Source organism: Macrotis lagotis, chromosome 1 (assembly GCF_037893015.1).
Source record: "Macrotis lagotis isolate mMagLag1 chromosome 1, bilby.v1.9.chrom.fasta, whole genome shotgun sequence".
NCBI classification, from domain to species: Eukaryota; Metazoa; Chordata; class Mammalia; order Peramelemorphia; family Peramelidae; genus Macrotis; species Macrotis lagotis.
Genome location: NC_133658.1, coordinates 255,986,212 through 256,011,856, shown reverse-complemented (window position 1 = coordinate 256,011,856; position 25,645 = coordinate 255,986,212). Strand labels below are relative to the sequence as shown.

Here is a 25,645-nt window from a genome sequence, read left to right as displayed (position 1 = left end):
TTACCCAAAGTAATATGACTTCTTAGAGGCCAAGGTGAGACTAGAACTCATGTCTCAACTCTGTCCATAGCTGTTGCGAATCCAGTAACAGGAGAAGAGGGAGAATGTCTATCCTATAGCCAAACTTTCTGAAGTGAATCCTGTGAACTATAGATGGATTGCTTTTCATTTTGGCATTTTTCTCTGTACCAGATATCTAAGACTTGGGACCAACTGGACCATGTTCTATTCCCCTGAACATGTTCTCCTTATTCAGATAAATTCCATTATAGATGCTGTTTCTACCACTGGCATCCTCCCTCCCAATGCTTTCAAATATCACCTCCTTTCTGAATCCTACTCTTCTTTATCCTACCAGATGGTCTCCTTCTTCCCTGCCTTCTCCCTCTCCCTCTCCAAACTTTGCCTCTTTGGACCATTCATATAGCACTTTCTTTTGTATCCTTTTAATCCATTTTTATATTATTTTTCATCTTATTGTCAGTATGGTATCGCATTACTATAAGGGGAGTTCCATGAGTGCAAAGAACCCATATCTACTCTAAACGTGTTATCATTCCAGTTCATCAATAGTGCTTTGCTTGATAACTGTCAGCGAGATTTAGTGAATTATTGAGGCAGTTACTTGTTTGGGAAAGTTGTTCACATCCCCCATGGATTATAAAAGAGAAATACACAAAGTTTCAGAATTCTGGTAAATTGAGAAGGTGATTAAAAATAAGACTGGTGTATTTTATACAGAAATACTGACATGAAATTGAGTTCTCTTACGCCAAATCATGTTCCTTTTTACAAAACCAACCAAACAGACAAACAAAAAAACCCTGTTTGCTACACCAGGTCCACCAGACATTGTCTGAACCTCATGAGGCAATGCTGAATTTGGAAAAGTTTCTTTCAACTTCATTAAAAACAGAATTCCATTATATCCAAGTCTATTCTATGTTAATTCTACCCTTCATAATTATTCTCATTACAAACAATAACTGTATCCTGCCCCCTTAATATATAAGCTATACACAATTCCTATAGAAATAGCTCAAATATTGCTTTAACCATGATGCTTTGGGGTGATTTACCAGTATTCCTTCAGTCACAAAAGCGCTCAACTAATTAAGATCAGTGATCTTCATTTGGTATTAACCGACACTAGAGAACATTGTGAATGTGTTTTTAACCCACCTTATAGTCTCACACTATCGGGTGCTTTAATGGAAACATTGGGTCTTTTCCTTAGCATACATAAATGGACACCACAAGCTTTTCAATTAAATTAGTCTTTTGAGAGAGATGCAGGAGAGCCAAAAAGCTCCTTAAAAATCTGAACTGCTTCATTGCTTCTCATTTGCCAAGGGGAGATGTGTAGTTAAAATGCAATGTTATTTTCTTCCTCTCCTGCTTGGGGAAAAAAAAAAGTTTCTGATCTTGAACTCGAAGCTAGCTATTTTAAAGTGTTACTTGGGATTTTCTTCCCATCATATGCATGCGACTTGCTTTTCTACAGCTAAGTAAGGAGTGGCATGGTTATTATACAACCGAAATAACTATATATGAATTGTGTTTTAAGTCTACTCTAGAGGGGGAGGGGTCACAAGCAATTTCAAAAGAATAAAATGAGGCGACAGATAACAGAGAAAAAGAGGACTCCATTTAGATGAATAAAATGTAACCAGAAGGCTTCCCAATGACATACAAAGTATTTTTCATATGTTTGCACCGCTCATTATCTCTAAAACTTCTGCACTGCTGCAGATTTTCCAATTGTTCAGCCTTTAAAGTACTAAATAACATCGATATGCTAACAATAGGATTAGCTATCCAAGATAGACGGTTATGCCACCAGAATCTTAATTTTACACATTTAAAACAACTGTAGAAGTTGTTTAGAGTCCCAGAGCACTCCTGGAGGCTTTAGGAACAGCATTTCCTACCTAGAGAAGCCAGAAGATTCAAACCGGTGACCACTGGCAGTTCCTAAAGATGACTTTCATGGCTCCCAAATTCCTCTGAATCATTTCAGCTAGCCAACCCTCTCTGAAACAAATACTTCAGTAGTACATCTCAGATTTTTATTTCTTCAATGAATAAAGCAAAGATCTGCTTAGAGAATCTGTTCCCAATAAACTCACTCTGATTTCCTGACCAAACTGAACCCTTCTAAGATCGGCAATTACTGCCGATTAATGGAGAATCACACTTGGCCCTAAGTGTCTTTTTTTTTGTCTTCTATCCTTTTTCCAGGACTAGACTTTGTTTCTTACAGAAGTTAATAATTTGACTTTAGAATCTACAATTTTTCCCTCTTTTTATTTTAATGAAGGAATAATTTGGTCCTGAAATCTATTATTTTTTGAAGTTCCTTCAGCAGGGAAGGAAAGATTGGCAAGAAAGAAGGGAGGAAATGCAAATGGAACAGAAACAGTGTGTCCTTACAATGCAACTCCCTTGAAATCTTGTACATTCAATGAACTTGGTCTGTTCTAAGACGCTCAGGTATTCCTTCCTCTATTCTCAAAGAGGTTTATTATTAAGTGATTAGAAGAACTGAGGGCCAAAACTTAATAGTTTCTTGTCAAAGGTCACCTCAAGGAACACAAACAGATTTCAAATATTGAATGGCACTTCTAAAGCCGTGACTAAAAATAAAACAACAAACATTTTTAATATAAAAATTTTTGCCAGACAAGAGCTACTCTTATTTTAGTCAGGTTACTCATGATATAAACAATCAGGGACCAGTAAGGAGACAGTGAAGGAAAAGATATCCATTATTAAATACAATCTGGGGAAAGCCAAACCAAACTAAAGAAAAAACTTTCTTTGCCCCAAAAGTAAAACAACAACAGTTTTCTAATATTTTCTATATTGTAAAATTTTCTAATATTATGAAAATAACTTTTGTATTGAATATGTTTTTATACCACTGTGATTTTTTTATAAAAGTCGCCCAATTTGATTGTAATTAAATATGTAATGAAAAAGTACTGCTTCAGGGAAGTGAAGCAAGACACTTTAGCTGTTAGTTTAATGCATTTCCAGCTGACTTTGCATCAAATAAAAATGACACCTAGCTTGTGTGTGTGTGTCTGACTAGCCAAAAGGTAGAATTTCTAAGGCAATTTTGTTATTAATGAGGAACATCATGAAAAGCCATATTTAATATTTGGAATGATGAGATTTTCTCTGGCTTTTTTTATAGTGGTCTCTAAAAATCAGAGATATAAACAAAATATGATAGAAAAGAGGGTTTATCGTTATCATTTACCTGGCTCTAGTGAGGCTAATTACATATCCAGACTTAATGAGAGCCAGGCCTAGTTTGCTTTGTTTTGTTTTTTCCCTTTTGCTGACTTTTTTCTAAGTTCAGCCTCAGCAAAGAAAACAATAGTTGTTTGGTTTTCACCTGCATTCAATAGAATCCCAGTTATTATTAATGTCTGTTCCTTTGACAAAAAAAGCCACCCCTCCCCAGACCCTGGGAGTGGGAGAATGGGGGGGGGGTAGGAAAATACAGTCTACCAAACTCAGGAATTACATACCAGGAAGATGTTTCTTCAGACTAGCAGCACAGGGAGAGGATGAGAGCAAGAACTTATATTGGAGGAACCTGACAAAGAAAAGATGCTCCTGAGGACAGCCCTAATATATATCTTCTTTAGTAGGATCCCCAAATGATAGGAAGCAAGAAGGTGAAGGAGTGAGAAAGAAAGAAAAATTTCAGAATCAAGCATCCAAAAAGAAGGCAGCTCTTTGAACAACATATTGCCTTTCAAAAGTAGCCAGAAAGCCCCAAATCTTCTCAAATTTTTTGGTTTGGTTTTGCTAGGAGGACTCTAGAATACTGCTATTCCTTATAAGAGGACAGTGCCTGAACTCCCTGTCACATGCAATCTGCTGATTAGGGTTAATGTATTGTGTCCTGATATGGCAGATTAAAAATGAAATCAATAAATGACTAAAACAAATGGGCTTTTGAGATGTCCCATTCAATCTAGGTCTTTAAAAATGAGGTGAGACGGAGAGGAAGGAGGGAGGGGACAGAGGGCCATTTAGCAATCAATTTGAATCCCAAACACTAAATGGATAGAAGGAAACTTGGTGGATTTTTTAGGGGGCAGCCCCCTCACTTGAGACTTGCTCTAATTAATCAGAACAGCCATGACACTCCCTACTTGTGACATCTTAGCTTTTTGAGTCATCTCTCAAAAGGCAGAATGTGCAGAGGAACTGAAAGATTCTGAAGCATAAGATATTTGGATGGTTTTTTTTTTTTTTTTGATGTGATTTGCTTTTCTAAGCAATGTTAAAAAAAATAGTGATGTTGCCAGGGTCAGGGCTCCATTCAGAATCCTATTTCCTTGAAACCAGTTTCTATTGGCCAGTAAATAAAAGATAAATGTAATGGTCAAATTTCCTTCCTCCTGAACCAATACCACTACTATTCCCCTTCTTATAATTTCTGGTAACACTTCTTTTAGACCCAGTGTCTTAGATATTAAGAAAGGAAAAAAGACCTCTCAGGTCATTCAGTCTACCCTAACTGTAGTATGCAGGATGGTCCCTGCTGAATATGTTTCCATTTAAATAACCTGTGCTATTAAGGTGCAAATTACAACTTTTAAGTAATGATTGCTAATAGTCTAATGTTTACTGCCACACAAGGACATTCATGAAAACAAAATCTGCATTATTCATCTACATATTAAATAAACAAAATAAATGTGAGAGCTGTTCATTGCTACTGTACTATCTTGGGTTATCTGAGAACCAGGTTACAGATAAAGCAGCATTAAAGCTCTCTAGGGGCAAATACATACTACATACTACATAAATACATACATATATAATATACATCTATGTGTGTATACATACATAGATGTATGTATATATGTATACAGAAAGAGAAAGAGAAGTGGAGGACTATTGTCTATAGTCAGGTGGTGAGCCCAGGTTCCCCATCCTTGGCATTATTATAAAAGTTAGGATCACTGATGGAGAAATAAAATACGTGGTGGTGGGTTTTTATCAAAGGGGGATTAGGATAAGAGGTTGGAATTTTTACTACTAGAACTTTATATTTAACTGCACTTCACATCTTTGAAAATATAAGAATACTGAAATTCTTTTTTTTTTTTCATTTTTCCTTTTCTGTCTTCTTTCTCTCCATGAAACTGGTAGGGAAGAGATAATGGTACAACATGCAGGGATATTTTCACTTGAAAAATGGAAAACATTTCAGTGGTGACTAAGGAATATAGAACTAAGGATAATGGGGAAGAAATCAAACTTCAGGGGGCTTGTCCCTGTAGCTTTTGCCACAGCACTGAACTTCTGTTATTATCCTAAGTTACAGAATGATGCAACATCATAGAGAAATGCCAACAGACTGGAGCTAAGAGCCTTAAGAAAGAACTGAAAGAGTGTGTCTAGGGTAAGGGATTTGGGTATTTCTGAGGGAAATCTAAGAAGTCCAAATATCTATTTGATATCGATGTCTTGCTAAGGTAAACTAAACTCTCAAACTCCAACTTTCAGGGAAAATATTACAAATAAATAGCAAACCTCCCTCCCTCCCATTTCTTTAGAAATAGGGCCTATTCACTCAGTTTCAATGCTTACAGTATTAGGAAGATCTGTAATATATATTATTGAAAACTCAGAACTTCAGATTAATAATAACAAGGGATAAAACTATCTGGAGTGTTCCTTAGGATGAACTCTTATTTAGCAGGATCTCTTCTATTCAATCCACGTATGTATTCTTTCTAATCTTTGTATTTATTCATTACTCAAATTAGAAATTTGCTTTCAAAGTCAGAGCATGGTAGTAATTATTTACAGTTATGCACAGCATGGTGCAGACATTTCCAGACTCTTTAGACTTCACCATTTCTTCCTTTCCTTGGATATTAACTAGCCAAAGAATCCCAAAGTGGCCAACTTTTCTTATGTGAAGCTGCCTCAGCTAAAACAGAGGAAGGCATTGATGTCCTTGAATGTGTGGAAGGAAAACTATGTGGAAAATATCTACTTTATTAAATATAACCAAATAAACAACTAATAAGAGGCCCTGACATCTTCTTGATGCCTGATTCCTTCTCAGTTTGATAGCTTATAGATAATTAAGAGAGTCCTCTTTGCCCCTGATTGAAAAAAAAAATGTAGTCTCAAATGCGAGATACGAAAATGAAAACTAAACCTAGGTCGGGAAACTAAAGCCACAGCCATAACTTTCAAACAGGGAAAACTAATGTAAATGGATTAACCAGTACAATAAAAACTAGCTTAATAAAGAGAGTCTAATTTAAATAATGCAATATAAGGTTACATATATTCGATACACCTGAAACCTCATTGATCAAAGGATAAATATAATCAAAGTAGCACAATTCTGAGCAATGCACTTTTTGTAATGAGCTTACTGACTGAGACATGTCCAGTCATTCTGGTAATTTAAATCACTGCCTAGTTGTTGAGGGCCTTTACCGGAACAACAAGAAAAACAGAGTAATTTTCAGGGCAACCTCACTTCTTGCTGGACGGCAGCCCAGGGTTCTCTTATGGGATGACAATAAGGACGTTATCTATAATAATCTAGCTACACTCATTCTTCTGTTTCCAGAGCTAGCCAGGGAATCTATGTGAGTCTTCCCTGGTATAATCCAACTAGTGTGCTCACTTTAACTTTGGAAGATTGGAAATTGGGGTTTTAAAGCAAAAGTGATTCAAAATATAAAAGAAAAAAATGATAGAGAATTATATTTAAGAAATCATTAGATATAACCGGTGGTGGGGGGAAAATCATATATGATGTGTCTGTCTGTACCTAATTTCTCTCTCTCTCTCTCTCTCTCTCTCTCTCTCTCTCTCTCACACACACACACACACACACACACACACACACACACACACAGCCCCTCACAAAACCAATTCCACAATCCAAACTACAATCCGCAAAGTTCCAAATACATTTAAATTTTTAAATTTAAACAGTCCAGCTGTTTTATTCTTTGTCAAATAGCATGGAAAAAAAAATAACCAAGGTAGTAAGTGCTTTGAAAGATGTTTCTAAGTAACTCTAACCAGCCTCTGTCAGTTAGAAAAGCTGGTACTTTACCCCCTCATTAGGAGTTGCTCTGAAGGGTCTGTCCTGCAATTCTATGCTAAAATCAGAAGATGAGAGAAGAGAAAATCTGTGGTACACTGGATCTGGGTACCTAAAAACCTAATATCCCCACACCTTCTCTTTTGTTATCTACCTTGGGTTCTGCCCCCAAGCACTTTTCAAACTTTAGTAAAGTGTATCACTGAACTTGTTCCTATGCTTTGCTCCAGATTGCAGTGGAGTAAAACTAGTGATAGGTTTACAGGAAGAAGACTTGGCTGATGATCCCTAAAATCAAGAGAGAAAAAAAAAACCTTAAGCTTTTCTTTAAAGCACTGATCCAACTAAGGACACAAAGAAATAAAAAACGCCCACATTAAAAGCCAAACAAGATAATAATTGTGCGTCTGGCTAAGAGAATCTAGAGGGCAAGCCTTGCGTCACTGGCACTTGAGTTACCATGGTGAGTGATTTATTGATATATATCAAGAATGAATAGATCAAAGGCAGCAAGATGACAGGTGATCAATCAAATGTCAAATCAAAGCTGGCAATCAACTGGAAAGCTGACTTTTCAGTGGGTGGGTCTGGCAGGAGAAAAATGAACTTTCATATTGCACTTCCCAGAAACAAAACCCCAGTATACTATTTAAAAAAAATAAGCAATTAAGCAACCTAAAAAGAAAACTCTAAAAAAAGACTTTGTACTAGCCCATTAACCTGTTCCTATCTTTTTTTGGGGGTGGGGGAATAGAGGACAGAAAAGTAGCAATACAAAAATTCGTATAAAGTTAAAAACTCTTTTCTGTGCACCCATAACATTGCATTTTCCAAAAGGCATTTTTTTTTTACAAGGACGAGTTGGGGGTGGGTGGGTAGGGGGGTAGAGGTGAGGATTAATTAGATTTGAAAATACAGATTCTTTCCGAACGCATTTAACATTGTTCATTCGGTTTCCTATTGCAGCTTTCGCTAGCACTGATCCTAAACTGAACTCCATCAGCTCATCCCATGCCAAGTCCCTAGCTCAGTCACACAACCTCACACTTCCCAGGACCAAACCGGGGTTAAAGGAAAGCTGACCCAGGAAGCGACACAATGACATCTCAAAACCCAAAGTATCCAGGCTGTGCGTAAGGGAAAGACTTGGGGGGGGGTCCCCAAACCTCATACACTATTACCACGGAGAAGCAAGAGGCAGGAAGGAAAGAAATGGGAAGAAAGTTAGGGGGTGGGAGATAGTGGGGGGTGGTGGGGAGGGAGGATGGGGAAGGTGGAGAGAAAAAGTTTAAGGAGGGAAGAACCGTGGGATTCCCCAAAGCTGGAGAGTTGTCCGGGCACCGGGAAGGGGACGGGGATTCGAATGCCAAGCCAGGGAGCCAGTTTCCTTCCTCCTTTCCCAGAAGGGGAGAAGGAGATGAGAAAGACTTGTTCGCTCGCTCCCAGCAAGTTGGATAGAAGGGGGTGGCAGGGAGGGCGGAGAAGGTGGGGGGGGGAAGGGGGGTGATGAACAGGGAGCAAAAAGCCCAGAAAAGCAGGGGTGCTCGTCTCGTAGGGAGGAGGGGGGCGCGGGGGAGGAAGGGAGGGAAGGAGGGAGCTGCAGCCCCAGCCTGCAAGTGCCGAGAGAGAGAGAGCTTGGGCTTACCTGCCGCCCGCTTCGGTGCCTGCTGTTTCCTCCTCGGCATCGCTCTACTTTCTCCAATCTCACTTCTGTCCCCAGACCCGAGAAGCAGCTCGGGGGGGTGCTCGCTTGTCTCGTCTGTCTCTGTCTCTCCCCCTCTGTCTCTGTCTCTCTCACACTGAGCGTCCCCCCTCCTCTAAGGGCTTAAGGGAAAAAAAAAAACCGGGGGAGGGGAAGCCCCAACAAAACAAAACAAAACAAAAAAAACCTGTCTCGTGTTGACAATGTCGGGTTGTTGGTTGCTGATGATGTTGTTGGTCCTTTTTTTTTTTTTGGTCTGTTTTTTGGTTTTGTTTTGGGGGGGGTGACTGTTGAGACACTTGATTTCTTTATTAAACATCCAAGACCAGGATCAGATGGCAGGAACTGTGCCGCACACACGCACCACACGCACTCACACGCGGAAAGATAAGGCGAAAGGTAGTAGATTTTTTTCTTTTTCTTCCTCTTCTTCTTCCTCCTTTTCCCCTCCTCCTCCTCCTCCTCTTCCTCCTCCTTCTCCACCTCCTCCACCTCCTCCTCCTCCTCCCCCTCCTCTTCTTCCTCCTCCTCCACCACCACCACCACCACCACCACCACCACCTCCTCCTCCTCCTCCTCCTCCTCCTCCTCCTCCTCCTCCTCCTCGTTGATCTGTATGGCGGACTTGTGCGGGGGGGAGAGAGATCGCGGTAGGTTTGCTGCTGCTGTCAGATGCCAGCCTGTGAGTGATATGGGAGAGGACAAGAGCGGGTTTGGAAGGCAGGAAATCTGAAATTCACACACACTCACACACACACACATTCACACACGCGCGCACACACAGACACACAAACACACATCCACTCACCGGCTCGCACTCCCTCTCCCACATACACACTCACACACACACACACTCACACACATTCATACACACGCGCGCACACACTCTTCACACACACACACACACACACACACACACACACACACACACACACACCCTCGCATATGCACACACAGGCAGGGCGAGGCGATGCCAGCAAACATCGATCCACTGAACAAACTGAACATTAACAAACTCCTCCTCCTCCCCGCGACCTGATGACAGGGAGAAATTTACTCCCCAGCAGCAGATAGAAAGGCAGAGGGAGTTTATTAAAGAGACAGCGTCCTGCTGAGGGGAAAAGAAGAATGGGGGAGGGAGAGGAAGGGGTCCTGCGCGGTGCCCCCCTCCCCACCTTCCGGAGGCATGCCCACCCAGGGCTCAGGGCACCCTGGTCTGGGGGCGTCCTTAGTTAGATCACTACTTTAAAGAAAAACTGGAGAAGATCCGCATTAAGAAAGGTGAAAAGTGAGACCAGGTGAGAGAGTGGATGCCAAATGACATAGGGGAAGTTAGATTTGCTCAACTCCGTCATTCTATGGAGGAATTGGAAGAATCACTCTAAATCCTATAATAGACAATAAACCCCCCAATCTCTAACGCCCCCCCCAACTTCCCCTTCCTCCAAATCTGGGCTCCATTCCCACTCTTATCCCAATCTATTTTACTTGTCTGATCAGCAGGGAGTCTGACTTTAATATATATATATATATTAAAAAGGGGAACATATATGTATATATCCCCCTCTTTTTAACCTTATTTCCTCAACTTTTATCTTTTCAACCCATTTCTTAAGTTCTTACTATGTGCAGAGTTTTCTGTACCTCTTTTTGTTTGCCTACAGGATCACATCCATTATGACAGACTGTCCAAATTCTGCTGCTCTCCTAGAATTGTCTTTGATCAAATATCGTTTCTAACATATGATCCATCACTGATTGGGACTTAGAAACTTTGTGTGTAGGATTCTTGGCTTTGTTGTTATTATACCATATACTTTCTTGTAAGGATCTTTGCAGTTATAAAGGATTTTGCTCTCTGTACCCCTTCCTTTGCCTCACTACCCCTCCTTGAAATCACATTCTCTCCCTCCCCCATCCCCAAATACAGAATCTGCTAACCAATGACTGACCAGAGTGGACTGGGCAATCAGCAGTCCTGTAGTAACTTTTAGAGCTTGTTTCTTCTTTTTTTTTTTTTTAAGTTGGGAGGAACTGCTAAAATAAATTTTACTTTTTTTTCTCATGTTGGCTGGCTTGACATTGCTTGCAAAGTACTTTGCAATAATTTCAACAGTTCTATGAGGGAGATAAATACTATTTTTCCTCTTTTATAGAGATAGTGCAGAGAGGTTAAATAGCTTGATCTGAGTCATAAAGCAGCCCACTTACCACTCCCCTGCCCTTCAACCTTCTCTTTAAAGGCCCAGGAAACCCTGTTCCTTATTTGCAATGTAGGGAATATGGGGAACAAGGAAAAAACAAACAAACAAAAATCCTTAGAAAACTAGCTGAAATGAAGTAGGCAAAGCAAGAACATAAGCCTAACTTATTAGAAGAACCTTAGTTTGCAAAAGAATAAGAACTTATATATGTCTTTCACCTTGATCTTTTATTTCCCATTTCCAGAGTTGGAAGCCCGAGTTAGTTATAGAAATAAATAGATTGTAAAACTTCCACAACTTCACAAGCTTTTAAGTATTTACCCTAGAACTCTCAGCTTTTCTTCTCTAAGCTCTTCCATTATTCGTGACTAGGAGTCCCTAGTATCCCCAGAGACTGGAGAATTCCCCTGGAGTCTTCCTAGTAACCACTCTGTGTTCCCTGCCAGAGGACTAACAAAGTGATAACCAATGTACTAATAATTACCTAGAAGAAGTAGAAATCTCAAGACCACAAGAGAGGTAAAAGTGATGTAAGTTTTCAAATGCTCTGAGCCTGGGGCATAGCCTTACATTTGCTAACAAAGATTTTATTAGATTATAGGGTAAGAGAGCAGGTACAGTTAGAGGCAGCATAATATTTGGAAGAAGTTTTGAACCCAGAATCTAACGAGATGCAGGTTTGATTTCTAGCTGATGTTTGTTATTTATGTGATTTATGTCACTTTATCTTTTTAAGACTCAGATTCCTTATGTGCAATATAAAAATAATAATACCTATGATATTTAACTCTGCCAACAACTTCAGGGTTGTTTGTGAAGATCAGATGAATATATGCAAAATGTTTTACAAATCCTAAAGCACATTATTTGAAGTTCTTTGAAGAAAAGATGGTGCACTGAAATCCTATCTTTAACCCCTTAGTCCCTGGTGAATTTTTGTTTGAAACATTGAAGAATCAGATAGATAGTGGGTCAATTGATTCACATACATATCCTTCATCATTGTTTCAGCAGTTGTCTATTGGACATTTTAAACTCAGCATTATTATTTTTTCCTTAAAATCCACCTATCTTCCAAAATTCTATCTCCACAATATCTGCTTCATTTGATACATTATCTCTACTCAAACAGCTAGAATTTTAGTTCAGACCCTCATTGCCTCTCTCCTTGATAATTACAGTGTTCTCTTAATTCGATTCCCTGCCTCAGGTCACTCCTCACTTCAATTCATCCTCAATGTGGGCTACTAACATTATTTTTCTTACATACAGACCTGACCCTATAACTCCACTACATCAAAAAATCCAGTGGCTCACTATTTTTTCTAGGATCAGATCTAAATAAATGTCTACTTTGCTTTAAAAAATTCTTCCTGATCTGATCCCACCTATCTTTTCAAACTCATCTACGGTTGCTTCACAAAGTGCACTTTTTTCTTTTCCTTTCACAGGATGTTGTTTCTTCTGTCAATGGGACTTTATACTGGCCTTTCACTCTCACCTCTGCCTTTCTTCAACATGTAGCACAAGCTTTATCTTCTAAGTAAAGCCTTTCCTGATTGTATCAGCCATTGGTACTCTTCCTTTCGAACTACCTTGAATTTCACCATTTTTTTAAAATGGGTACCCATGTGTCAGTGATTAGAGTGCTGGTCCTGGAGTCAGGAAGATTTGAGTTCAAATGTGGCATCATTCACTTTCTGTGACCCTGAACGAGTTACTCAACCTTATTTGCCTCAGTTTTTTCATTTGTAAAATGAGCTGGAGAAGGAAATGCCAAACCACTCCAGTATATTTGCCAAAAAAATTCCAAATAGGGTCACAAAGACTTGAATATGAATAAAAACAACAACAAAAATTTTCAAAATAACACAAGAACACAGAAAATCTATGCATTTATCAGTCATTTATAATATGTTGTCATGGTGGAAAGATTACTGGAATTGGAATAAGAGGACCTAGCTTTTATTAGCATTGTGATCATGGGCAACTTTAACTCCCAAAGCATCAGTTTCCTCATTGTAAAATATTATAATATTTGGGTCATATATCTCACCAAGTCACATATCCAATGTAAATGTGAGCTGAGAGGGATCATGGCAAAGTGGAGAAGGAGCTGGGCTCAGAGTCAGCAAGACTTGGGTTCAAACAGCATCTTTATCAAAGACTGCTTGCTATGTGATGCTGAACAAATCACTTAACCTCTCACTGTCCCCCTTAACTCTTTAAGAATAGAAGGTACAAAGAGGCCACCTAACTGCTCTGGCAGAAGTTCCCTACACTAAAGAAATCACAAGTCCAATTCCTTTTAAAGTACCTCTATTATTGGTCTTAGAGTCAGGAGGACCTGAGATCAAATTTGGCCTCAGACACTTACTAGTTGTGATCTTGAGCAAGTGATTTAACCCTACTGCATACAAACAAACAAAAACACTTATTCTATGTAAGGCACTGTGTTATTATGGGGAGAGAAAAGATAATTCAATAATTTTTTTTCTACACTCTTGGAACTTAAATGAAGGAGAGGGGCATGGCATATAAATATGTAATGCTATACAGGAAAGATGCATGACAATATAGATATATTGAGAAAAAGCTTGGAGTACTGGATAGGGAGCTAATCTTAGGACTGGTTTCAAGTCTCCTCTCTCACCAAATCTCTGAGTGTGCCACTAATTCTCTAACACTTTGAGTTGAATTGAAGTTGCTGACACCAATCAAGTCACAAATGTGACAATAGATAATGATATTGTAGAACAGGATAAAAGAAATGTACAAGAGGTACAAAACTGGACCTTGAAGGATTGGTAAGCATAGATGTTATTTCAAGTGAGAAAAGGCAAGGAAAGGGAAAGGAAGTGGTTCGGTGCACATTTGTGGCCCCATTTGATAGGAACCCAGTTAGTGGAGCATGCATGCAAGGGAGATGTCGGTTTTTGTAGCACCTTGAATGCCAGACAAATGAAGTTGGGCTTTGGAGCATTTGACAGGTAATAGGGAGCCACTGGAAAGTTTTGTGCAGAAGAACTCAATTAGATCTGTGAGGAAGGGAGATTTGAATCTGAGGTAGGTAGGCTACTGATTAGTTGGGGAAGAATTTAGAGAGTACCTAAGTGTGGCATCATGATTTTAAGGCAGTGAGGGATATGGGTTGGTGGAAGCAGAAATGGGAGAATGAGCAGAAGATGTGGAAGTAGGACATATGTTGAAATGTATGCATACATTTATATATATATATATATATACATATATGTTGTATATATGCGTGTGTATATATGTATATACAAATTTCCTCAAGCCTTTTCCTACATTCTACACTGAGTTGTAAAATTTATCTTTATATAAATATGTTTATATGTATACATACATAAATACATTGATAAATGCACACAAATATATTTATACACACATAGATTGATTTCTATAGATATATTTAAATATATGCATATACTTATGAAATATCTACATTTCCATATATTTAAATACATATAAATATATATCCACACAGATTTCTCTCTATATAAATGGGTATATTTCTATATAAATATATATTTGTATATTAAAATATGCACATATATGTTAATGTATATATGTATCTACATACTACCATTATAAATATATACACAATATATTATTCTATCCATAATAACCTTAGACTTTGTGTTATGTTAGAAAGATTACTAATCCTATAGTTATGGGAATTGGAATGAAGTTAAGGCTTTGCCACAGAAATCCATTTTCTTCAACAAGTTTATCACTCATAGCCTCACTTTCCTCATCTGTAAAATGAAAGCCAGGACTATATCAGGATTTTTAATTTGCTGTACACAAACTTTTTTTTAAAACATCTTTTGATAACTTGTGCCCCTTTGTAATATTTTGCATTTGATTTTATGTATTTTAAATCATAATTCTGAAGAGGGAAGGGTCCAAAGTTATTGCAAGAATTCCAAGAGAGATCATGACACAAAATTTTTAGACTAGATGGAATTGGAGGTAGGTTTCTTCTAGTGCCAATCATCCACATTTCTAGGTAGAGAGATTTTTAAGAGTGTGTTGTTTCTCTCCCTTATATGGAAAGTTTGGCAAGGCCAATTAATTCACTTATAGCTCTACCAATCTAGTCCATTGCCTTGGGGTTTTTAACTTACCCTGATGCCAGGGAGATCACATCTTCCTCCACTTGGTAGAAATTTGCTTCCTGAAGACAGCAGGGGATTACATCAGTAAAAATGTTGGGGTAGTTTGGAACATAGTAAGATTATTCTCAAGGAAGAAATTCTCCTAAGGGCCTTCAGCAATAGGTTTTAATATAATTTTAGTTTTTGGTAAAACTTCTCAGAGGAAATTAATCAGTATTTATATTTCAAATATAACATCTGCCTAGTTGAAAAGATGCGGGAAATGGAAGCTGGTGGTAATAACACAGAACACATTTTCCCTTAGAGTTGGCTGCTTATAACATGTGACAGGGTATGCTGCTACATAAGAATTGAGACCAACTAGCTCCTTCAGTAATCCATTGCTCAACTTCATTAACCACAGGAAGACATTAAGTGAATGTAAGGACTAGAATAGAGCTGGAAACCATATGTTCATCATCCTTTAAGCTACAGGCCCATGTTATATTTTATGCCACATCAACTGTGCATCAGGTTTTATTTCCTGAACTCATTAGAAGTGTAGGTCCAAAGGTGAACCTCAACTTTCCAGAAGCAAATAGGATATGATATAATTTGCTCTGAGAACACTTCTCAGCATCATGGAGAGCATAAGTCTTATCTATTATGATTAAGCATTAAGGATCCAATTGTCTTTAAGAATTTTATGAGATCCTTTCCTGCATACTAGGATTATGCCAATATGACTTATTCTGATGAGTGCCCTCTGGCATGAATATAGCTTGCTTTTCCCTTTGGCTATTGTCCAAGTAGCACCCACCTCTATCCAACCCCCTTCTCTGCCCATTGAACTTTTAAATCTCTGAGCCCCAAATCAAATGGCATCATGAAGTTTTTCTGGATCTTCTCAGTAAGAAATTGACTTTCCTTTTTGTAAGTTCCCCAGCACTATTTTATCTCCCAGATATTTATAATTTGATTTTATATTAATTTTATTTTAGTACCTCCTGTAACTAACCCTCATGGTCCTTGTAGAAGGATCCATGTTTTAAATTTTTCTGTATTGTCGTCAATGCCTTGCATAGGATTTTGTACACATTACAGCACTTAATAACTTTTGTTACTGAATAAGGGACCCTAAGCAGAGAGAAATCCCAGAAGTACCCCTTACAGTAGCAAAGTTGTAGAAAAGTCTCACCTTTTAAGGAAATGTTAAAGGAAACTTCTCCCATCTAGGAGTCGCCAAATAATCAGACCTGACTCCCCTCCCTCTGTTTCATCTCATGCTGAGTTTACATTATAAAAATTGTCTGTACCAAATATTGTATTACTTTGACATAGTTATAGTACTTTTGAAATTCAATCTATGCTATCTAAAACCCAATTACTCTCTTCCCTTTTCTTGAAAAGTCCATATTCACTTCATTTCCCCTTATTATCTTCCATCTATTCTATCTACAGTCTATCAGTCTCATCATCAAACAAAATTGCCCTCTCCAAGATCGACTTTGGTCTCTTAATCAATGGCTATTTCTCAGTCTTAATCTTTCTTGACCTCTCTGCTGGCTTCAACATTGTCAGTCACCTTCTGCTTGTTGATTCTCTCTCTCTTCTCTCCAGTTTTTCATTACACTGCCCTCTCCTAATCTTTCTTTTACCTGTCTGATCATTTCTTGGTCTACTGGATCTTCATTCAGACTAGACATGCTAATTTGGGTGTTCTATCCTGGTTCCTCTTCTCTTCTCCCTCTATTTTATTTCAATTTATTATTTAATTCATAGTTTCCATGGATTCAATGATCATATATATATGTATATTATATACATATATGCAGCTGATTCTCAAATTTATTTACCTCTAGTCTCTAAACTTAAACTGTCTTTTGGACATCTTAGCTTGAATATACTGTAGACATCTTAACCTCAATATAAACTGAATCTAAAACTGAATTTATTCTCTTTTCCCTTACATTCTCCCTACTTCCTAAGTTCTGATTACTTGAGGGAGCCACCATTCTACAAGTCCCTTAAACTTGCTACTCAGTTAGCATCTTCTATTTCCTACTCTCTTTCCCATTTCATATCAGCTCAGTTGCCAAATACTGTCTATTATATCTTTGTAATATCTTTTACATTAAAACTTAAAGAATCAATTAAACAATCTCTCATATATCCCTTCTATTTTCTGACTCTGCCAGCACCCTGATCCTCATCCACCTCTTGTCCAAGGTTTGAGCTTTGACTTGGAGCATAGAATTTCTAGGGGTCCCATTATCTTTTCTTGGTTATGTAATAGGTTTATTGTATCTTTTTCTCTATAATTAGACTCTAAACTCCTGGATGGCAGGCACTTTGCCCTGCATGTGAGCTCACTAATACCTAAGGAATTGTGGCTATGCCCTTAATGCCCTATGTAGCCTCCTGAAAGAAATTCCTGCCTCAAGTCTCTCTACACTTGGTTGTCAAATTAATCTTAAAGCATAGATCTAACCCTGTCACCCCCTTATTTAATCAACTCCAGTGCTTCTCTGTATCACCTCCAGGAGTGAATTTGAAATCCTCTATTTTCCCTTAAAGTTATAAAGGATCCTTTCTACTTTTACAATTTCTTTTCATTTTACTCCTATTTTACAAACTACTGACATCATCCTCCTTACTGCTCTTCATAGAAGATAATATATATTCCAAGTCTGGACATTTTCCTTGGCTATTCACCATATCTGGAATACTTATTCTTTCTATTTCCTCATCTCTGCTTCCTGCTTTCTCTTTCTTCTCAGTCAAAATCCCACCTTCTTCAAGATTCCTTTTCTAATCCTTAGATCTTAATCTTAGTGTCTTCCCACTGAGTTTATTCCAAATTTATCCTGGTTATATCATGCTTGTACTATATTGTCTCCTCTATTAGACTGTGACCTCCTTAAGATTCAGAACTATGGAATTGAAAAAAAAAACAGATTGGAGACTGTTATTTTTTTCTTTCCTCCTTCCTTCCTTCCCTCCTTTTTTCCCCCATCCTTCTTCCCTTCCCTCCTCCTTTCTCTTCTTTCCTTTCCTTCTTTTCTTCCCTCCTTCCTTTCTCTTTTCTTCCCTCCTCCTTCCCTCCTTCCCTCTTTCCCTCCCTCCCTCCTTCCTTCCTTCCTTCCTTCCTTCCTTCCTTCCTTCCTTCCTTCCTTCCTTCCTTCCTTCCTTCCTTCCTTCCTTGAATGTAGTGTTTTTAACTCCCAGGCAATATTTCCTTCTATTACTCTCAGCCACCTCTTGTCCAAAGTTTGAGCTTTGACTTGGAGCATAGAATTTCTAGGGGTCCCACTCTCTTTTCCTGGTTATGTAATAGGTTTATCGTATCTATTTCTCTATAATTAGACTCTAAACTCCTGGATGGCAGGCACTTTGCCCTGCATGTGAGCTTACCAATACCTAAGGTATTGTGGCTATGCCCTTAAGTATTCAACAGCAAGATCAGGCTTGCAGTTTGAAAACAACATGTTAATATAAATTTTGTTCTCAGCCATTAGCTAGAAAGACTGTTACAGCAGAAACATGTCAATACTATTAATCCATATTATAATAATGTTAACGCTAAAGGAGCATTCTGAAGGAGAGGGAAGAGGTGGACCCTTCTCTCCCAGAGGGACGTAGCTTGCTGGGTTAAAACGGAGAAGACAGCGTTTAAGTAGAAGGGCTTCTCCTAGGGTGGGAGCACCAAGTAGAGCCTATTGTTCTTCAGAAGGATGGCTTTCATCCAAATGTGACCCATTGAGTGGAGCCTTCGCCTCTGCAGAGACTTTTTAGTTCCCCAAAGAAGAGATGAGAAAGTAGTTGTTTTAAACCGGCAACTCTCCGGGGAAGGGGGAATTGAGCGAATGGACTTCGGGCTCTAGCTCTTCGGAGATGGCACCCCGTCCACCGTGATAAATGGCAGCATTAACCAGGTTTGGTTGAGAGGAAACCTACAGATTTATGACTTCCTGTCTCCGCCAGCAGATGTCATTATGGCTGACAGAACAGAATGCCTTTCAAGAAAGAGCTGGGGTGGAGCTAGGGGAAGAGAAAGGAAAAAAAGAAGCAAAAACTGGCGTTCCTTTTATCATCATCAGTATCGTTGTTATTTTTAGGGCTGGATTTTACACTAAACAGACTTTTAGGCATTCGTTGAGCTCGCATATCCCATGATTTATATAGAAATGAACAAATAAAGAGATGGTTATTGGTTTGCTCTGGAATAAGAAACCCCACTGGATTTTGATCCAAGCACATTTAAACCCTTAAAAATTAGGCAGAATAAAGTGAACACTGAACTGAATAAGCCCCAATTTACCCCCAAGACCTTGTTTTGATAAGCATTTAAATATGTACTTTAGAAACTGAGCAGCTGATTCTTAACTTCCTTTGATATACATATTTTTAAATTCATTTTTTATAGACTGATTGATATTTTATACACCTGAAAAATTTCGATGCTCTGTAAAGTGGTATGAATTCAGGATTTATCATGGGGAAGAAGTCATATAAATAAATAAATGTTAATGCTGGTATATACTCCAGGTTATTGCAGGCCACATTATTTTCAGCACTTCCTACTTCCTAGCTTTACCTGAACATTTATCCTCAGCTGGAAAGCAGGTGTTTCTCTTCCTTCATCTTTTATTTCCATCTGGCACTTGCTTACAATGGAATCTCAACTAAAAAGAATCAATTGAACCCAAAGAATAAATGTTCCAACTCTGAAATAGATTGATCTGCTGAGGCTACATCTCCCTTCTTAGCCCCTGTCATCTGGAGGTCATCTTCCATTAGAGTAACATTGACCATTGTTACCTCTGTAATTAAGGGTCAAGGCATATTTCCATTCTGGTTCCCCTTCATTTTTCTTATCCCTTTTCAATATTTCTATCTTAGCTTCCAAAAACTCAACTTTGGAGAAAGAGTTGACTTAGAGAATTCTCTTCAAGGAAGAATTATTATCTGATAATGTAATAGATATGTTTTAGCAAATCTATTTTCCTATGGTCTTGGTTTCAGGAGTGTAACAAATTTAACAGGATTGTGTGTATGGCATCAATTACATGTCCATCAATTTTTATAAACGATGTCATATACTAACATTCATTTTCCCCTCCATTTTATAATTGAGTAAATCGAGTTACCATAATTTATGCTTCAATGGAACCTGTAGGGCTGAAAACCATATTCATGCTGCCTTTCTTTCTTTTTTTTTAATAATTTTTTTGTTATATTTGGATTTCAAGCTGTTTTTTCCTCCCTTCTTCTCAACCCTGCACTAGAGAAGACCAACATTTGATATACATATACACATATATACTCATAGGTAGATATCACATACATGTATGCATGAATGTATTATATAAATATATATGAGACTATATAGTACATAATTTCATATATCAATTCTTACTCTGAAGGTGGATAGAATCTTCCTTTATAGATTCTCCTATTTAAGTTTTAACTTTGAGGCGCTGAATGCTACCTCTACTTTTTATATTAGCTGAAACAGAATAAATTCTACTCCAACACTTTATTTTTATTCTGTTTGTCTCTCATTTTAACGTATTTTTTTATAAATCACATATTGTCAGGTTCTGTGTTTTGATCCATTTTGCTATCGGTTTCTGTTATATGGGTGAGTTCATGCCATTCACATTAAAATTATAAATATTATATACGTAGTTTCCTTCTTACTATTTTCCTTGTTTTAGCCTTCTCTCTTCTTTCCCTATCTTTTCTCATAACTAGAATTTTCTTCTAACCACAGCCTCCCTAATTCACATACCCTTATATAAGTCCCTCCTTTATCCTCTCTCCTTGATCTATTTATTTATTTTAAAGAAACTTTTTATATCTTACTAAAATGTAATTTTTTAAATCCAATTCCAATGAGAATAAGTTTCCTACACTACTACTTGCCCTCATTTGCTCCATTTTTACCTCTTCTTTTCCAGTTTTTCTGGGTTTTTTTTTTGTTTGTTTTGCAAGGCAGTAGGGTTGTGACTTGCCAAAGGTCACATAGCTAAGTAATTATTAGGTGTCTGAGGCTGGATTTGAACTCTGGTCCTCCTGACTACAGGGCTGTGTCACCAAGCTGCCCCAATCCAGTTTTTTTTAAACCATCTCATAATCAACTGAATCCCAAGCCCTCTATCTATACATATATTTTCAAATGCCCAAGTAATGATAGCATTCTTCAGAGTTAAAGATAACATTTTCCTGTATAAGAGTAAACAGTTTAACATTATTAAAACCCTTATAATTAGTCTTTCATGTTTACCTTCCTATGTTTCTCTTGATTTTTTATAGGGTGATTTTTCAGTTCAGTTCTGGAATTTTCCTTAAGAATACCTGAAAATCATTTAGTTCATTAAATATCTATTTTGGGTTATACTCAGCTTTGCTGTGTAGGTTATTCTTCATTGCCAACCTACCTCCTTTGTTCGTCAGGCTATTAAATTCCATACTCTTTGGACTTTTTATGTAGAAGCTGCTAAATCTTGTGTAATCCTGACTGAATGCCACAATATTTAAATTACTTCTTCCTTGTCTCTTTGTAATATTTTCTCCTTGACCTGAGATAGTCTTAAAACTTAGCTGTAATGTTCCTGTTAGATTTCACTTTGAATTCTTTTTTTTTTTTTCAGGCAGTGGTTGGTGGATTTTTTTTCAATTCTATTTTACCCTCTAGCTCTAGAACTTCAGGACAATTTTCCCTAATAATTTCTTGAAGCATTGCCTAAACTCTTATTTTGATTATAACTTTCAGGTGGTCTGACAATTCTTATATTATTTCTTCTTCATCTGTTTTCCAGGTCAGTTGTTTTCTTTTTTGATGAAAAGTTTTATATTCTACTTTTTTATTCTTTTGTTTTTGTTTTATTAATTTTTGATGTATTATGAAGTCATTAGTTTCCTGTTCCCAATTCTGTTTAAAGAGTTATTTTCTCTAGTAAGTTTTTAGAGCTCTTTTTTCCAATTGGTTGATTTTCTTTTCATAATTTTATTTCTTTTCTTACACTACTTATTTCTTTTTCCAGTACTTCCTCAATCTTTCTTAATATCTCTTCATCTTTAAAATTCATTTTAAGCTCCTTCAAGAATTCTTTTTGAGTTTGTGACTATTTTACCTTTCTTTTTTTATAGGAAACAGTTTTGTCTTCTGAATTTGAACCTTGATCTTCTCTATCACCACAGTAGCTATCTATGTTCAGTTTCTTTCTCTGTTTTTTTTAAACTCATTTTTAAATGACCTATTTCTTTTCTGTTAACTTTGTGTTTGAGTCAGATTCTGCTCCCACAGTGTGGGGTATATTGTCTCAGGCTTCAGTTTTACATTCTATTGTTTTCTGAACTCTATCTAGGGGCCTTTGACAATTTGGAAAAACCAAGAGAACTTTTGGTTCTCCCAATGCTTTAGTTAATAAGCCAAGGCTAGGTATGGTCACTGCTTCTGTAGTTCACACCTTGGTTGGTCTATAAGTGACCTCAGGGATTCTCTCTCTAGCCTTAAGCTTGACCAGGGTCCTCAGCACTGCTGCCACCTTAAATGCTTGTGCTCCCTGGGGTATCTCAGGTAAGCATCACCTCTGTTCTTTGCCCTGAAACCAAAACCAAGGACTCTAGCTCTCCTGACAGTGACCATAACTATCAAGATCTATGTATAGACAGAGTCCTCTTTACCCACAGCCACAACCTAGGACTGTGTCTGATCAGAATGTCTGGGTCTCTCATCTAACACTTGTGGAGGGCTCTCAAAATTTCCCCTCAATCAACTGCTGGACCCCAACAGTATCTGTGGGGCTAAAGCTCTCAAAGCTAAGGCTGCTACCTACAGAGCTGAACTCATGGCTTGCTGTTGATTGACTTGGAAATATTTGTCAGCATGATTTGTACTTCAGTTAGGCCAGATCACTCTCCACACTACCCTTGTCATATGTTTCCTAGCATGCTCCCAATTTGTCTTGGACTGGAAGATTGCTTTACTCCAATTTTTCATACTTTTTTGCAACTCTAAATTTTGCATTATTTCAAATTATTTGTGGATGAATTTGGAAGAGTCAAGTAGTTTCCTGCCTTATTCCATCATCTTCCTGCAATTTCCTGTTAGTTTCTGACACCAGATTTTTGATCCACAAATACAATTTATTGTGAAATCACCAAATTTTAACGTTTTAACAAAATGTCCAGTGTCTTGAAATAAATAGAGCCCCATGGAGAGATGTTTTTGAAGCCAACTTGAATGGGCTTGTTAGGCCAGTTGTTTAATCTTCAGTGTGAACATTTATACCTTGAAAATTGGCAAACACTATAAATTAGTGCTTGATTTATTGTTTTATTGATTGTCTAGGCTTAAGAAAGTAATAGGAGAAAATGTCAGTTATGAAGATTCAACCTTAAAGTATGTCATAAATAATATTTCTCATTTTCCCCCTACCCCCCGAACTGATTTTTAAATATTTACCAGCTCACTGCTGACTTGTCTACATTGAAATAAAGATTATAGAAAAGTTTCAAATCTATAAATCATCCCTATCTGAGTAATATTTATTGGCTGACCACCCTTAAGAACCTTATGACCTGAATGATGTTGGGAAAGTGTAGGCCCTGTGACCCAAAAGCAGCTGGAGAACACATAAGGAGAATTCCAAAGTGAATGCCAGCTGGTAAAGATCTCTAAGCAATCCCCACCTGTGAACCATCTGCCCAGGGATACCTGGCATCTCAAATGTGTACATAACCTGGGAAGAGTTAAGAAGCCTAAACTACATGAATGGTCAGACCAGAGTTTCTAGAGCCCTATAAGCATGTTGTCTGAATTTAGTATGGGATATCTGAACTTCCACAAGGCCCAAGTGATACTTGCAACTAAAACTTGTTTTAAAGATCTATTTTTCTTCTTTTATTTTTGTTAATCTTGAATATAAATTAGAAGGTTGTGTTGTGCTCTGAGCCTTTGGGAAAGGGATCATAGTCCCTCTGGAGGATTTTGGAAGGAAATATTCAGAAGGGAACAGACATGAGACATAAGATTCTGGTTAGAGCTCAAAGTCACTTATTGGGAAAATGTCTAGGGAGGAGTCTTTGAGGCTTTCTTCATCCTGTTGAAAACTAAAAAAAAGGAGATCAAATAAAGAAAGACCCTATATATCTATGTCTATATCTATATCTATATCATCTATATCTATATCTATATCTATCTATCTCTATCTCTATCTCTATCTCTATCTCTATCTCTATCTCTATCTCTATCTCTATCTCTATATCTATACATCTATATACCAAAATATTTATAGCAACATTTTTTTTGTAGTAATAAAGATGTAAAACTAAAGGAGATGCTTTTTGATTGGGGAATGGCTAAATAAATTGTATTTTATGAATATCTTAGAAGAATATTTACCATAAGAAACAATAATATCAAGAATACAGAAAAGTGAGGGAAGATTTATATGAAGCAGAAACAGAAAAGAAATATATGAAATGATTGCAATAATGTAGACAGAATAAACCAAAACAATAACAACAAAAACTCCTGAAACTAAGCAATCATCATAATGGCCGAGGTTGGCCCAGAAGAAAAGATGAGAAAATGTGTTTCACTCCTTTCTTTGCAAAAATGGAAAACCAAGGATGTGGAATATTACATATTGCTCTCAGATGAAACAGTTCATGTTTTCTTCTCATCTTTTGTATTCATTATTGCAGAGGATACTTTTCTGAGTAGGGGAAAGGAGAGGCATATATTTGGAAATGAAGGTGACATAAAACCAAGAGATCAATAAAAAGTTTTAATAGGAACTTGAAGCCTTCTGGCTGTTCTAAGAACAAGACACATCATCTCTAGGCTCTGGGCATTTTCTCTAGTTTTCTCCTATGTCTGGAATGTTCTTCTTCCATTCCAACTACTGACCTTCTTGGCTTCATTGGCTAAACACTCACCTTCTATAGGAAGTCTTACCCAATGTCTCTTAATTCCAGTTACTTCATTCTATTATTTCCTTTTTTATCTTATATATATATATGTATATATATATATATATATATATATATATATATATATATATGTATAAAATTTCTTGCTTTGTATGTATTTCTTTGAATTTTGTCTCCCCCAGTACATTGTAAGCTCTTTGAGGACAGGGACTGTCTTTTGTATTTTTTTTTGTCTCCCCATAAAGTAGGCACTTAATAAATGTTGATTTATTGAAGGAATTAAAAAATATTAATGAAAATATTCAAATATAGACCTGGTACCTATTGGCCAGTTCTCTGTTACATTAGAAAAAATTTGGAGAAGCAGAAAAGGGATGGAAGAACTGGAAGGAGCCAGTAGACTATTCTTAAATGACAATTCATAGGGACAACACTTGTCCTCTTCTCTGTTTCTGTTTTAATTTCTGTTCTAATTTAGTACAATATTTTCTATTCATATTTCATATTGTATCATTTTATTCAAAGCCTTTCATTGCTCTATTCACCTTTATATCAACTCCAATACACC

At 37.3% G+C, this 25,645-nt stretch overlaps 1 protein-coding gene and 1 long non-coding RNA gene across 2 annotated transcripts in view; one reads left to right on the top strand and one right to left on the bottom strand.

Annotated features, from left to right (window-relative positions):
- TSHZ2 (teashirt zinc finger homeobox 2) overlaps positions 1-9,262 on the bottom strand; it is a 255,980-nt gene extending 246,718 nt beyond the window's left edge. Inside the window, exon 1 of the mRNA XM_074210271.1 lies at positions 8,751-9,262. Coding sequence (XP_074066372.1) covers positions 8,751-8,790 — 40 coding nt within the window. The 5' untranslated portion in view covers positions 8,791-9,262. The remainder of the gene's footprint in view (positions 1-8,750) is intronic.
- LOC141504895 (uncharacterized) overlaps positions 7,446-25,645 on the top strand; it is a 35,535-nt gene continuing 17,335 nt past the window's right edge. Inside the window, exons 1-2 of the long non-coding RNA XR_012473495.1 lie at positions 7,446-7,568; positions 8,072-8,234. This is a non-coding gene — a long non-coding RNA (uncharacterized LOC141504895). The remainder of the gene's footprint in view (positions 7,569-8,071; positions 8,235-25,645) is intronic.